We start from the raw sequence: 15,297 nt of genomic DNA, 5'->3' as shown, positions 1-15,297 counted from the left end.
GTTATCTGCCTGGAATTTCATGATTAGGAACTTGATGAAGATGATAGTGGATAGGTCATTGATCATCTTTCTTCCGAGGATGATGTTGTAGGTAGTAGAGTCCTTGAGAACCACGAACTCAGAGAGGATGGTCTTCCTCTGGTTTCCAGTTCCGATGGTTAGTGGTAACACTATGGAACCATCCGATTTGAGGAAGTTATCGGGTTTCCAGATTTTCATTTCGGAGATCCAATTTGTCGAAGCTCCTCTAAAGAGGATGTTGGAATCAGCTCTGGTGTCGACTAGTATTATTTTCACAAGTTCAGTCCCAACTTTTGCCAATATGATGAATGAGGCATCTTTTGCTGAGGTGTCGTGTTGGCGGTCATTGGGGAAAAATGTGATCACTGCTGGAACCGAAGAGATTAGTGGTTGGTTTCTTGCGGCTAGGACTTTGAGATCCTTTATTAGTGCTGATTTTGACTTTTTCGGTGCATCCTTTCTGGTGATGACGTTTACAATTATGATGGGGTCGATTTCTGAACTTTCTTGGGGTGCCTGTTATATCGTCCTCGGGTTGCGTCCTCTGTGTTCTCGTGAGTTTGGCAAACTTGGGGAGTTTGTCATCTCGGATGGCTTGTTCGAGGGCATCTTTTAAGTCGAAATAATCTTGGGTTTTATGCCCGTATCCTCGGTGGTAGTCACAGTACAGGCTCTTGTTACCGCCTGTTCATTCCTTTAGTTGTCGTGCCTTTGGGAGAATGCCTCGTTCCGCTATTTGGTGGTAGATCTCCATGATAGGAACGGGTAGGGGTGTTGTTTGAGAACTTTCCTGCCTTGGGTGGTCGGTTGGTGTTTACAGATTTGAGGTGTTATTTCTGGTCTCTTTCGGATGCCGAGCTCCCATTTGTTGGCGGCCACGACTTGGCTTACCTCTTCATCGTTTATGTATTCCCTCACAACAATTTGGATTTCGTGCATGGTCTAGACTGGTTTGATGGTGAGGTACTTTTGGAAGTCTTCATTCATGGGTCCATTGGTTAGACAGAGACTAGTTATTGAGTCTGTGAATCCATCGACTGTTAGGAACTCATCGTTGAACCCGTCGAGGTAATTCCTTGAAGATTTGTCTTGTCTTGGGGTAATTCTAAGTAGGCTGATTGGGTGCTTTGCTTCAGTGATCCTAGTGGTGAACTAGGCCATAAACTTTCTGGAGACATTGTCGAAGCTGGCTATGGAACTGTTCGGGAGGCCGTTGAACCATTTGATCGCATGGCCAGCTATGGTTATCAGAAAGGCCCTGCATTGGACCGCATCGGCGGCTCCTTCCAGGTTCATCTTGGCCTCGAATGCCATTAGGTGTTCCTAGAGATCCTTGGTGCCGTCATACTTCATGTCGATGGGTTTGTCAAAACCTTTAGGGAGTTTGGCCTTCAGGATTTTCTCAGTGAATGAGGTAGCTCCCATTATCATGTACTCGTTTCTTATTCGCTTGGCCTCCTGACTGTGCCTTCGATCATCCTCGTTGCGTCGGCGCTCCGGATCTCTAGATTTGCTCCAGTCGCGTCGTTTTCTATGTCGTTCTTCAGGGAACCATTCGTGTCTGGCCTCTCGGTGCGACCGGATTCTAGAGGTTGCTTGGCTTGCGTGTTTGGAATGGTATCGTTCCTTAGAAGTAACTCGGCCCTCAAGGTTTTGCACTCTAAGGCATAGCTCTTCGATTATCTCGACTGGTTTCTCTCCTAGGCCGTCGGGCGCTCAGACTTCAGTAGGCGGCATGTTTGTCCTTCTTTTGTTGCTGCTGGATTGGGGTCGGTTGGCGATGCACGGTGCTTGTTATCCTCCCATGGATGGAAGGAATGCTATCCCTGAGTTCGGGTGTTAGGCTTCATAGGTTTGAGGAAGAGCTTGAAGAGTTCAGGAGAATAGGCGACCACGATGGGCATGGAACCGAAGTAGAGGGAGAACATGGGGTCATGGCGCTTTGAGAGACGGATGAGGGAGTGGTGGATGAGAGGGTCCAAGAAGTGGAGGTGTCCCACTAAAGGGAGGCGGGGCTTTGGATTTCGCCGTTGGAGTAGGGCAAAGGTATATAAAGAGTGTTATCACTAAGAAGGTGATTGCAAGTTGAAAAACATTGTTCCTTTTTCCTCTCAAGTACAAGCAAGAAATCAAGTGAGTGAGTTTAATGGTTACTCCTCGAGGTTCTCCGTCATGTCGCTATGACTTTGCTGTCCCCACAGACGGCACCAATGTACTAGAAGTCTCTGGTACAGGTTGTGAGGTGGATCAGAGACTTGTGAGTCGAGGCGGTTGTCGGATTGTCTTCTTGCAGCGGTGGGGGGTGGTACCTGTAAAGACACTCTGATGCCTAAGTCAGAATGGATATGAGAAGTATAAGGTGTGTGGAATGAGTAATGTACCTAATGGGGGCCTCTGGCTCCCCTTTATATAGCTAGTGGTAGTTATCTCATCTTGTCTTATCTGGTTAAGATAAGGGAGGTATTCAAATTCGAATGTTGGGTCAGGATATTGGAAGATATTGATCCGTCGTTGGGCCGTGAGGATGGCCCAATCTTGAAATTGTCGAGTTAGATGACCGTTCCGAGAAATCATTCTTGTAAAATATTTTTATTTGCGATACTTTTAAAATATAATTTTACGTCACGTATGTATTAGCAAAATATTTTTATTTATAATTTAATTATTGTGATGGTCCTATAATTTTATTAAATTTATAATTAAATTTTTATAAATTTTTTTCTTTTCAATTGGATCTCTATACTGATTTTAATTTTGTAAGTAAGTATTTCTTAGTGTAAAAAATATTAGAGTTAACTAAATATTTCTTTACAAATTAAAGATATTCACAATTAAGAACCTAATTAGATCTTTAACCACATATTTTTTTCTAGGAATATTTCGTTAATTTTAATATTTTTGACATAAAATTGTCCTAATTATAAAATTAAAAGTAGTGTAAGAACCTGATTGAAAAGAAAAAAATATAGAGATTTAATTATAAATTAGTAAAACTATAAAGACCAAGAGAATAATTAAACCTTTATTTATCATATATCATATTTGAATTCGAATTATTTTTAAAATTAAATGAGCATAAGTTAAAATTTAATTCATTGATCAGGCCCAGTTTGGGTAAATAATTTAATTAAGTTTCTTTTAAAAAAAGTCTAAACAATAATAAATACTTATATTAAAAGTAGTTTATAAATAAGTTATCATTATAAAATAAATAAATAAGGAAGAGAAAATAGATATAAAATAAATAAGTGTAAATAGAAGATTTTAATATTAATATTCACCAATACTATTATCTCACTATAATACTATAATAGAAGTGATTCATATATTTATTAATATTATATGTTGTAGTATACATATATATATAAAGAGGAAGAGAGCGAAGTATTTAGTAAAGTTATAACGTAAAGAAAGAGAGAGAATTATTTTTTATTTTTTTGTGTTATTCACTGAGACTTAACTTCCTATTTATATATGTATAGAATATTATGTTTTCAACGTTATTAAATTCATTTTTTCTTAAAAATGGACATCTATATATAAGCAACCTTATTACAACATTTATTTTTTATTTTATTTTTTAATTTTAAAAGTAGTTATTTTAAGAGAAGAATGATAAAAAAAATTTTATTATAAAAAAAGTTATTTTTTAACTTTTTTATAAACACTAAAATAATTTTTTAAAAAATTATAATTTAATTTTAAAAATTATATTAAATATTAATGCTATAATTTTTTATAAATTAAAAATTTAAAAAAATTACTTGTGGACCTATTCAAGTTGGTTCTAATTATGATAATATGCTTTTTAGCGTTAATAAAGTGACTAGAACAAAAAAAAAAATGTTCTTGATCACATAAATAATTCTCGGGAAAAATTTATTTTCAATTAAAATTTTTAAATTCAAACGAAAAATTCTCAATTGAAAAATAATGACCTAAAATCAAACCATTGAATTTAAATCACACTTTATACTCACAATTATAATTAAACTGCGAACAAGAACGATATTTATGATCAAATTTAACAAATTTCAAGAAAATTATAATATGTTCAATTTTTTGCATTTCCAAATCCGAGAATTAAAAAAAGGGTAGTGCTAGGGAGCCAATGGTTTAAATGTACAATGTGTACAATGGGCTAAATTTTTGGTTCATGAATAAAATGAACATCACCATACTAGCTAGAATAACCATCCGGATACCAAGGATAATAAACATCTCAATAAAAAATTAAACTGATTGACCTTTCGAATCTAGAACTCTAATACCATATCTGAAACCACTCATCCCAAAAGCATAACCTGACAGGACAATGTAACAGTAATGATCATATCTCTAATACTTCTTAAACCTCCATTATACACATTGTACGCTTAGGCCATTGGCTCCCTAGACTTTTTCTTAAAAAAAACCTAGTAATCCAGCACTAGAATCAAAATGATGTTAAATTACCTTGTTAAATAGAGAAATGAAAATCTTGTATACCTTAGAAAAGAAGAATGAAATCTAATCAAATTTGGAAAACCATAAATTGGTTACGAAAGGTCATAGAAATAGAAGAAAAATGTGAAGGAGAAAAGGGGAAAAAAGTGAAAAATCAAACAAGTAAAAAAGAAATAAGTTTACTTTACATAATGAATTAATGAGAGTATCATGGAAGAAGAAGGAGAAATGAAAAAATAATAATAATAAAAAAGGACAAGAAGGTGAATTGCACAAACAAAAAGAGAGGAGGAATAATAAAAAGAGACAAAAAAATTAAATTTATTTTATTTGATATTTATTAATTTTTATAATAATTAATAAATATTAAATAAGTTAAGCATATAATAAAAGGAAACATTTTATAAAAATGATTACAAAAATTAATTTTTTTTATGTTTTCGTTTTCAATACATTAAATACATTAAAAATATTAAAAATTTTCTATTATTATATTTTTAAAAGTTAAATTCGTATTTTTAAAATATATGTTTAGAAAAGCCGTATTAGCAAAACTCAAAATTAGAATTAGTTACCACTTACCATGCCAAGAATGATATATTTTTCCTTTTTTATTGGTTTGGTTGTTCTCTCTCTGGCACCAAAAATAGGCTCATGGATCAAGAATCTATGGGAATTGGGGTGTGTGTTGTGTTGACGCTTATCCTTCTAACTTCAAAGCTGGATCTCAATTCTGAACTCAAAACACTTAAAATAGGAGAGAGAAGAGAACAACCCAACACAGTGAAATGACATAGTTGCATAGATGGAGAGAGAGAGAAAGTGTGTTGTGTACTGTGTCAAGTGGCAGCAACAACAAAACATCGCATAACGACACACACTCTTGTTTCTTGTTCTTCGCTCACCAACATCAACACACTCCCACACTCACCACTCACCACCGCTTCTTCTACCGTCTCTCTTCTTTCTTTTTTAGTCTCTCTTCAACAACAAAAGTACAAACCCAAAACCAAAAGATATCTTTTTTAATCTTCGATTATACGATTATGGGTAGTTTTGAAGCCACGAATGTTGTGGTGGCCAGAATCAACAAGCTTGACCCTGAGAATGCATCAAAGATCATTGGCCACATTCTCTTCAACCTTCAAGAACCTGACCTTCTTCGTTTGGCTTCAACCCCTGACTATGTCCTTCATAACCTTGTTCTCAGAATCAAAACCCACTTGGGACTCTCTTCTTCTTCACCTTCTTCACCTTCTAACACCATTCTCAACAACCATTTACCACCAAGACACCCCACTACTTCTCCTGCTACCACCCCAAATAACAACAGCAGCAGCAGCAACAACCCCTTTTCACGCTTCAGTACTGGTAACAACCTACTTCCTGGGTTACCAAACAACCCCATTAGCCCAAATTCAAGTTTTTCAGTCTCTCGTGACAGTATCTATGGTGGGTCTGTGTCAAAATCTAAACTTTCACTTTCACCTCGTGTGAGGAGTGATGGTGCTGGTGACTCTTTTGTTGATGAGCAAGAAATGGGTGATTACCTTTCTTTTCTCAACGAGTCACTGAATAATAATAAGGATAATGAGGATGCTGTGGATCCAATTAGGCTTGATTTGGGTCATGGTGCTGTCAACAACAATGGCGATGGCCATTTCTTCCATAGGAGGAGTTACTCTGCTAGTGACGCGTTCTTTGGGGTGCCTGATGAAGAAGTGGGAATTGGGTACAAACCATGTCTTTACTTTGCAAGAGGGTTCTGCAAAAATGGAACCAACTGCAACTTTGTTCATCATCATGATGCTGTGGACAACGCTGCCATTGTTGATTCTCCAACTATGGAAGAGCATGAGGCTCTTATGAGTTTGAAGGCTGCACACCATCAAAGATTAATGGCTGCTTCTCAGCTCATGTCTGCTGGTGCTGCACCAACCCCAATGGACAAATACATTAACTTTTCCATGCTGCGAAGGAATGATCCCCAAAGGTTTTTCTAGAACTATTAAGCTAAAAAATACAATACATTTTTCTTAGTGTGTAGTAATAGAAACTACATCTTTAGTTGTAATTATTAACTTGTTCAATTGAAAAGACTATAATTTGAGTTGATTTTGTGTGAAGTTGATTTGTTGAGAACTCTTAGATGATTGACATGTTGGACTAAATTGTCGTCTAATGGTTTTTAACTATCAACAACTTCACAAGAATATATCTGCATGTGAGTTTCCACCTTTTTTTTTTCTTAAGTGTGTAGTAAGAAAGACTACATCTGTAGTTGTAATTATTAACTTGTTCAATTGAAAAGTCTATAGTACTAATACAGTGATACTTTGTTTGATCTTGTGATATATTTCAGGGCAGCTGCTGCTGCAGCAGTCATGACGGCAGAAGAATTTAACAGGTTTGCCAGGTACAGGCAGGAGAGCATTGACATTCTAGGTATTGCATCGGCTGAAAGGCCTAATTCTCCTTCGAGGCAGATTTATTTAACGTTTCCGGCGGAAAGCACATTTAAAGATGAAGATGTTTCAGAATACTTCAGGTAAAACATGCCGCCGCGGCGCTCCCATTTCATAATTTGCATTAGTTGAACTGTAGTTAGGAAGATTGTTTAGGATATTATTCAAAAATGAATGGTTTCGCCACATGATGCATTCATTGTTGCATTGGTGTTGATTAGATTGCATTCTTATGATCAGATTTTCAGATTGGCGCAATTTAAGTATGTTCTCGGATACTGCATTGATTATCCAGGTTTACTGTTCTCAGTTAGCACACCACTATTTAATGGTTTTAACACAGCTTTGATTATGTTTGTCTCTTTTGCTATCCTTGATACTTGCTCACTGATTTCGGGTTTCTTGGTTTGCCGTTCATCAATCTACAGTCAGCTACTTAAACCCAATTGTTGTGGTTTTGTCATTACTGCTAAATCTAAGAATTATGTGATACTCAGCTGAAAACTTTATGTATGGTATGAGTTTAATGCCCTTGTTTACGTTAGTCATGGCTATCATAATTGGTTGACCCCTCTTTTCGGGCTGATTTCATTGTAATTGCAATATGAAAATGATAACAGCTGAAAACAATTATGTGTTGTTTCATTAATTGTTTGTTGACTCTATTCCTTGCAATGTAGTGGACTCTGTGTCATTTTACCGGAAGCATTATATATGTGTCAACAAATGAGAATTAACTTTGAACCCTTAGAGGAAGAGAAGTGCTATATAAGCTAGGAAAAGTATAACTGTAATCTTTGTCAAAAATCATGTTATTGATATATAATTATATAATAAATTGTGCGACCACGTTTTTTTTTAAAGGAAAATTAACTTTATTTGTATGTTGACTTTGTTATTGTAGTGTTAGAGAGCTCGCTTTGTTTCATTGGAACAATAATATATGTGTTAATACTTGATAGGCGATAACTAATTTTTGAGCCATTATCAAAAGTGCTGCATAGCCAAAATAAATGTAACAATAATCTTTGCCCGAAATCATGGTGATGGTTGTATAATAAGAAGTGGTGGGATCTACTTTTTCATCAAAAGGTTAAGGACAATGCCACCTCATTCTAGTATACATTCTGTTTGTTGACTATTTTCCTTAGCGGCTTTGGAACCGTGATCTCAATTGACCGTATGTTTCTCTAAATTGATAATTACTTGTAATATTATTTAGTCTATCTGCATGCAAGCATTTATTGTGTCTTCAAATATTCATATAGATGTAAATGCATGCATGCATGGATACATATGTATGTATCTACATTCATGTTTGAAGTTAGGAATTTTATTGCAATATCTACTTTTTCCTTTTGCAGCAAATTTGGACCCGTGCATGATGTGAGGATTCCTTACCAGCAAAAGCGAATGTTTGGGTTTGTTACATTTGTCTATTCAGAGACAGTGAGACTCATATTATCCAAAGGGAATCCCCATTTCATCTGCGATTCCCGTGTACTTGTCAAGCCCTACAAGGAGAAGGGAAAAATTGTTGAGAAGTATGTCAGCTTGCAGTCTTTTGTTAAGTTCATATCTTCCTTCTGCCACAATGTATCTTATTGTGATTGGTGCATGCAGGAGACAACATCAACCACCACATATAGAGAGGGTAGAGCTCTCGCCATGTTTGAGCCCCTCTGAACTTGAATTTAAAGCACCTCATGATTTCCGTCTTGGTAATGCAATCTGTTGTTTCAACTGTTTTAATCTACTTTGGCTTTAGAAGTAGCATACTTAAAGGAAGTTACAATGTTTTTGGAAGCTGTAAATGTGCGACGGATGGTTTCCATTTTGAATTGTATTGGATCTGTTTCTCTGCAGGAGCACGAATGTTGTATAATCCGCAGGAGATCTTGCTGAGAAGAAAATTGGAGGAGCAGGTTGACTTTCAGCAAGCCATTGAACTCCAGGAAAGAAGGCTGATGAATCTACACCTTCCGGACTTTAAGAATAATCACCTTTGCCATCACCAGCGAAGTCTCTCTTTCGGCGCCACTTTGCCATCATCTCAACTTCAAGGTCATATTAGCAGTCCAAGGCTTTATTCCGATAGCATCAGAGAAGATATGACAGGTTGGTCAATTGACACTGGCTCCATATAAACTTCCATTGAAGCAGGTTAAATATTTCTTAATTTTGCTACATGTTGCAGGATTCACCGGCAGCCTTGTTTCTACGGCCATGGCTTCAGCTGCTGCTGTTGCGCCGCAACAGCAAGAAGTTGATTTGGCTAGAATCCATGATAACTGCAGCAGGAACGGAAAGGACGGCTCTCAGGATGAAATCATAGATGTTCAAAATAGGTATAAATTTTGACATCTAATCTTATTCTTGTTGACATTGTTATATTGTGTCATTGCGCTTATCATGGTCAGAACTATGGTGCAGCATCGAGCATGCCCTTCCGGATAACCTCTTTACTTCGCCAACAAAAGCAACCAGGGATGATCCGGCAGACTTCTCTTCATTGGCCGAGGTCAACGAGAGTGCCGTGTTCTCCACATGCTCATCATCTCAGATCAAGTTAGAACCAAAAAGCGCTTTAAGCGACATGGCTTCTCATTAATATTCACCAAATCTAAGGTACTTCTGGTTATAGTTTTATGATGGCAAGTTAACTCATACTCTCTTTTTAGGATCTTAGTTCTGCATATCTTGGTTTTGAATTGTAGGTAATAAATAAATATAGAAGTGGCATTGTGATAACTTTATTAGAGGTAAGCAAGAGATTCTAACTTCCTCTTCATTTTTTTTAAAAATTTCTTTGCAAATGAAAGAATCATATCAAAAAACATGCTTTTAATGTAGTATAGTAATGAATTAAAAATCCCTCTAATAAATTTCATTTTTTTTTTTCTTTGCTGGTATGTTTCCATGCAGATTTGTAGAAGCATACAGAAGGATGAATACTCTAGATGTATATGCAAATACACCTAGGTTAAAAAAGATTAGATCCTAACAGCAAGAAATACAATATTTGATACTACTAGGACAGACATATATCACTTTATAAAAGTAATTATCTTTTTTCTCTATTTTTTTCTTTTTGCACTAAACTGAGGCACAACAAAGTACTATAGATTTTTACCTTAATGTATAATAAATATACAACTCTTTTGATACTTTCATATCTCATTTTGTTCCAATTATGCAAATGTTTCGGTAGATTAAAAGTTGCCTAGCAGGGGAATCACAACAAAATCTTGATACACCACTGATTATACTCAAAGACACTAAGTTGAAATCTGAGTAGAAAATATGCTGTTACAATTCCAGTCCTCTTGTGTCATTATTATGTCCTCTTTTTAAGGGTTGCTAGTGGTGTACCTGTGCCTACTGACCCAACTTTGATTCCATTACTATTATTATTTTTTGATATGAACATGCAATCAATATAGGTCACAGAGGCAAGTCAGGATATCAATAATGGTATAGCTTTTATCATGTCCAATATTTTTTGTGTACATTTATTTATACATCCCCTATGTCAAACATGTAATTTTGCAAAAATGATATTTTTCTCATTAGTTGCTTAAAGAAGTTAATACATACTATATCAATCCCCAAGTTAACTTGATGGTATATGCCACAATATTATTTTTTCCCAAAATTTTAAGTTTATAGAAGGTACATAAATTATTATATCTATATCATGTCTATTCAAGTAAGTTGTCTTTTGAGTTTGTTTGAATTTTTCTATATTTTTTTAATTTATTTTATGCTATTTTTTTATCTAACAAGCACTGAATTTTAATTTTTTTTGTGATAAAAGTTTTGAAACACTATTCTTCTCAAAAAATTAATTTTATAGAGATACATAAATAATTATATCTTTGTCAATATAAATTAATTTTTGGTAAAATTTTACGTGTTGTTGTATTTATATAAAATTAATAATTAAAGATTATAAAATAAATTTTCACGGTTAATTTTATATAAAATTAAAAACTAAAAGTTGTTAAATAATTTAATATATAAATTTAATCATTTTTAACAATCTAACTTGGCATAAAATGTACAGCCGGTGAGTTGTTACCTTAATTTGATGAGATACAGAGTTGGATTATTCTAGAGCATATGCATGAAGGTGTGGGAAAAAATCTTGTGGCTAATTTGTTGTTAGTACATTAAAAAGTTATCTTTTTTTCTGGTGAAGGTTGAAAGGGAATCCAATTCAATCCAAATATATTGTTGTTTGTATTATTGTATAAGTACTAGTTTGTCTTATAGTGTGAGGTCACATGTGGGGGATAGTAGTAAACTGCGGTCACATGGTGCTGACATAACAAGAACAATTAGTACCATGGGCCTCATCACACTCCTTTCACTTTCAATTATCAACTCTTTCAATTGAAATGTTTGTTTCTGAATCTTTCTATTTTATGGATCATACAACACCCTTGTGTGTGTCCTGCCATTTACTTTATTAAATTTTTATGCATCATTGCAGCCTTATAAAAAAGTGTCCTTTCACATGTTGCTGCCATCATTGCTTCTATTTTTATTTTACTTCACTTTTTCTGATAACTTCAATTTGGATTATTACATATTATATTACATTATATTAAGATCAAAGAATGTCTTTAGGCTATTTGAATGTTTATAATTACTTATCACTTGATAAGTGTTTTTCTTATGTCACTATTAATTATGCTTATTTAAATTTTAGGGTTGTGAAAATGTTGGGGGAAAATTGTACTGTTTTGGTGGCGAATGATAAAGTACAAAGTACAAAGTACAGTATTTTTTAGAAAACAACTAAAGTAGTAGTTAAGTTTTATGTAACCTATTTTAACAATTTGAAAAAGAAATATGATTAACCTGATTAGCAAGTTATCGTTTTAAATTTTAGTAAGAAATGTTTAAAGATGAGTTTATTTCACTAGAATTGAATATATATAAAAATTTACACTTGCAAAGTCGCTGAATTTTGGTACTTGATTAGACCAAATAATACAAAATCCCCTCTAATTTTAGCCCAGTTAATTCTTAACGCTTTATTCATCTTTATATATATATATATATATATATATATATAAAAGACGCTAGTTTAATGATAAATTTTTGGGGTTTTGGTACTAAATGATCACTTGTACAAATTATGATAATGCAAACCAGAAAACTATAATAAATATATTAAAAAACGACACTGGCTCTTTTTTGTCAGAAACACTGGCACTTTGGGCTCCGATTTATTGAGAGGATTTAAGTTAGCCCAAGTTGAGGTAATGGGCTTACGGCCCATAAGGAAGCCTGCGTTTTTTTTTTAATTTTTATGATGGTTTCCACCATTTTCACTTCCACTAATCCATCATTAATGGATTTGGAGTGGGTTCGGCTTGATTAATGGCCAGTGCTACTGTTTCTTTAATTTTGAAATGAGGTAACAATGATCATTAAAGGAAAAAAAATGCTTAAACCACAGTAGACTAGGGTCAAACGTTTTAGTTTTAAAAAATAGTAGCATCGTAACTTAGACTAGTTAATGTAAATGTTTTAGTCAAAGGAAGCAAAATATTTGAGATGTGTTGGAAATAGGATAGTCTATTTTCTTTTTTCCCCAAATATTTTGAAAGTTGAACTAATGTTAATATGTATTGAATGCTTATAAGTCACCACATGAATATGCTCACATTTAACAAGAAAAATGACTTTCCAAAATAAAACACACCCTAATACTCAAGTTGAGCTTTAAAAAAAGGGCTCATACTTCAGGTTTCATTTTTTCTTTTTCTTTTCTTTTTTTTTTCCTTTTAAAATCCTTTCAATTTCAGGGAAGGAAAAAATAAATAAATTGTCCACAAGTCTCAAGATTTCCTTAATAAAGTTGTGCGTTCCTAACTTGTTAAGTTATATACTAAGGGGCAGTTTGGCTAAACTTTTTAAATAAGTCTTTTAAAAAAGGAGTTTAAAATATAAAGATTTTTATTAATAACAACTTTTAAATAAATTATTTTATATTTGAAAAGTTATTATAGAAGTCTTTGTTTTAAAGTTATGCATTAAATAAGAGTGATAAAATAGCTTTTGAAAATAGAAGAAATTACATTTTTTAATTTTTTCAAAAATTTTTAAATAATTTTTTAAAAAATTAAAAATTTATCTAAAAAATTGTACCAAATACTATTAATGTAACTTTTTATAAGTGAAAAAAAAAACTTTTTTGTGTTTCCTAAACTGACCTTAATTTTCAAAGTTAAATTACTCCGAATCAGCTGCGTTGCAGTCAGAATTACCAATTTTAATTTATGTTACCAAAAACTGAAATATTCTTCTATTGTATGCTTCTTCACACCAAGGTCAGTCAAATAAGAGGACATTTTCTTTTTCAAAAAAAGAAATTAGAATTTGATATCTGACCAATTAGTTTTATGCATAGTATTAAAAGGGCAAATGACATAATTAAACAGAATGATGTTGAAAATTACCCGAATACAATAAATAGGAATTGGTTACATTTAGATGCTGGATTAACTCTAACTATATAAATCACTATGAGTCGGTGTGGTTTATTAATTTCTATATAAACTGCTACTAGCCGTTGACAATCATAGTAAAAAATACCATAAAACTCTTTAACCTATCTTGGGTTCCGAAAAAAAAAAAACTATGGGTAGTGAACCATTTTAACCAACCATGATTAATACAAAAATTAGGGAAGTGAATTTGCCATAAGCAATCACAGTTTATGAGGAAAAAAATGTGTAAAGAGATGGCTATGGATAGCCGCGTGTCATGAAGAGGTTGCAATAGCTGGCTACGGAATCTTCATTTGGATGGTTTTCAAAATTTAATTTTAAAGATTTTTCTAGAGCGCGCCGCAAGGATCATGCAAGGATGAGATCATGAATGAAGAAGAAATTTATGTATACCGACTTAACAATGTTGTCCATGCTGTTGGAAATATCAAAGTTAGTACTATTATTGTTTAAAAGTAGATTTATAGTGATATTCACAAAGTTCATTAAATATTGTTAGATATGCTAGTTTTGTTGGCTACTAGTTTTCGTTCACACCATTTTAAGCAGAATGGAAAGATTATTAATATTATATTAGGAGCGAAAAATAAGCGGCATTTACCAACTTAAATTTATAAAAATTGGAAATCGTTAGTTATTTAATTTATTATTGTTAAAATTTTGATTAAAATATGATCCGTGTCTAACATTTTATTTTGTAATGCAGTTAACTAGTTGTATATTTAATATTAAGAGATAATAGAACATACTTTTTTACGATCAAATCATCCTATATTTGGAGATCGTCGGATAATATTGAACTATTATTGATTTAAATCGGATGAGCCTTTGACCAGTGTATTCATCAAAAAGTGACGTATTGAGACGTCACTTTCTATATATTATTCGGAGAGTGTATAATTACTTTATAGGACGCAATATACCACCTGGGGTTACCAATTGATGGCAAAGTAATCAACGAGTGCCTCCTGGACTTCCTATAATTCATGCCTGGTGAAAAGCTAACATGGAAATGGTTTAAGGAGCTAATGGGTAAGCTTTCATCACTGAATAAGTTAAAGCAGAAGATAGTCTACTTTATGTGGTTCTATGAAAGGTTCAAGGTGCTTTCAACCGATGCTATTGAAGACAATGCATATATATTCTCGGACTTACATTATGATATTATTTTTAACTTAGTTGTTCGGTGACAAGAATGAAAATCGGGTTCATCTTCGATAGTTGCCATTTGTGGCAAAGTTAGATTGAAATGGACAAGTAGAGTTAAGATTCAGCCGCTTGATATCGACGTGGCAAAACAAGCGTGAAGTCTGTTATATTTCCTAATCTCCTACTACCATTTTTTTGCCGAATTGAGATCCGAGTCAACAAATTGTAGCCTTTTTTCAAATTTTGTGCACTTTTCATGATATTTAAGATGGCTGGCTCCAACACTTCACTGCATTACGAATGTTATAACTCTTGATAATAAGCACAACTCACAACTTTCTCTTTATTTTAGAATGATTGCCCAATCTGAAATGCCATTGGCTCCAAAACCATACTCAAAGTCCAGTTGTTGTGCAATCACATCCAAATTTAGAGCGAAAAAGTGTGGCAGGTATTGCTATGTGCCGAAACTTAATGAACCATATTGTATACATGGATTGCTCCTTTTATCCTTATCACTGTACCTAACTATCTCGACAGACTTTTCGTTCGAATAATCTTAACGCATTGCATTTTTAACCCAATCTAATTCTCCATTCTCTGCATTATCAGAAATCATGTAAAGAGAATCATCGCAATCGCTAGCTTGTCAAAAGAATGATTATCTCTTATAACACATGCATCCTATTGTT

At 33.7% G+C, this 15,297-nt stretch overlaps 1 protein-coding gene across 1 annotated transcript; it reads left to right on the top strand.

The window, feature by feature from the left end:
• Positions 1 to 5,121: 5,121 nt before the first annotated feature.
• LOC130967420 (zinc finger CCCH domain-containing protein 55-like) lies at positions 5,122 to 10,477 on the top strand. Its single transcript, XM_057892269.1, has 9 exons — positions 5,122 to 6,460; positions 6,830 to 7,015; positions 8,297 to 8,476; positions 8,556 to 8,653; positions 8,799 to 9,050; positions 9,130 to 9,280; positions 9,366 to 9,560; positions 9,650 to 9,694; positions 9,858 to 10,477. Exons 1-7 carry the CDS (start codon positions 5,514 to 5,516, stop codon positions 9,541 to 9,543), a joined length of 1,992 nt encoding a protein of 663 aa, XP_057748252.1. The 5' UTR covers positions 5,122 to 5,513; the 3' UTR covers positions 9,544 to 9,560; positions 9,650 to 9,694; positions 9,858 to 10,477.
• The last annotated feature ends 4,820 nt before the right edge of the window (positions 10,478 to 15,297 follow it).

The sequence above is a fragment of the Arachis stenosperma genome, chromosome 3 (genome assembly GCF_014773155.1).
Source record: "Arachis stenosperma cultivar V10309 chromosome 3, arast.V10309.gnm1.PFL2, whole genome shotgun sequence".
NCBI classification, from domain to species: Eukaryota; Viridiplantae; Streptophyta; class Magnoliopsida; order Fabales; family Fabaceae; genus Arachis; species Arachis stenosperma.
Note: the sequence above shows the minus strand (reverse complement) of the source record. Positions and strands in the feature narration are given on the sequence as shown.

What these genes read in the sequence shown, in the direction of transcription:
- LOC130967420 (XM_057892269.1), top strand. Translation starts at nt 5,514, where the DNA reads ATGGGTAGTTTTGAAGCCACGAATGTTGTGGTGGCCAGAATCAACAAG. An exon ending in CGAAGGAATGATCCCCAAAG is followed by an intron (nt 6,461 to 6,829) that starts GTTTTTCTAGAA and finishes GATATATTTCAG; the next exon opens with GGCAGCTGCTGCTGCAGCAG. An exon ending in GATGTTTCAGAATACTTCAG is followed by an intron (nt 7,016 to 8,296) that starts GTAAAACATGCC and finishes TTCCTTTTGCAG; the next exon opens with CAAATTTGGACCCGTGCATG.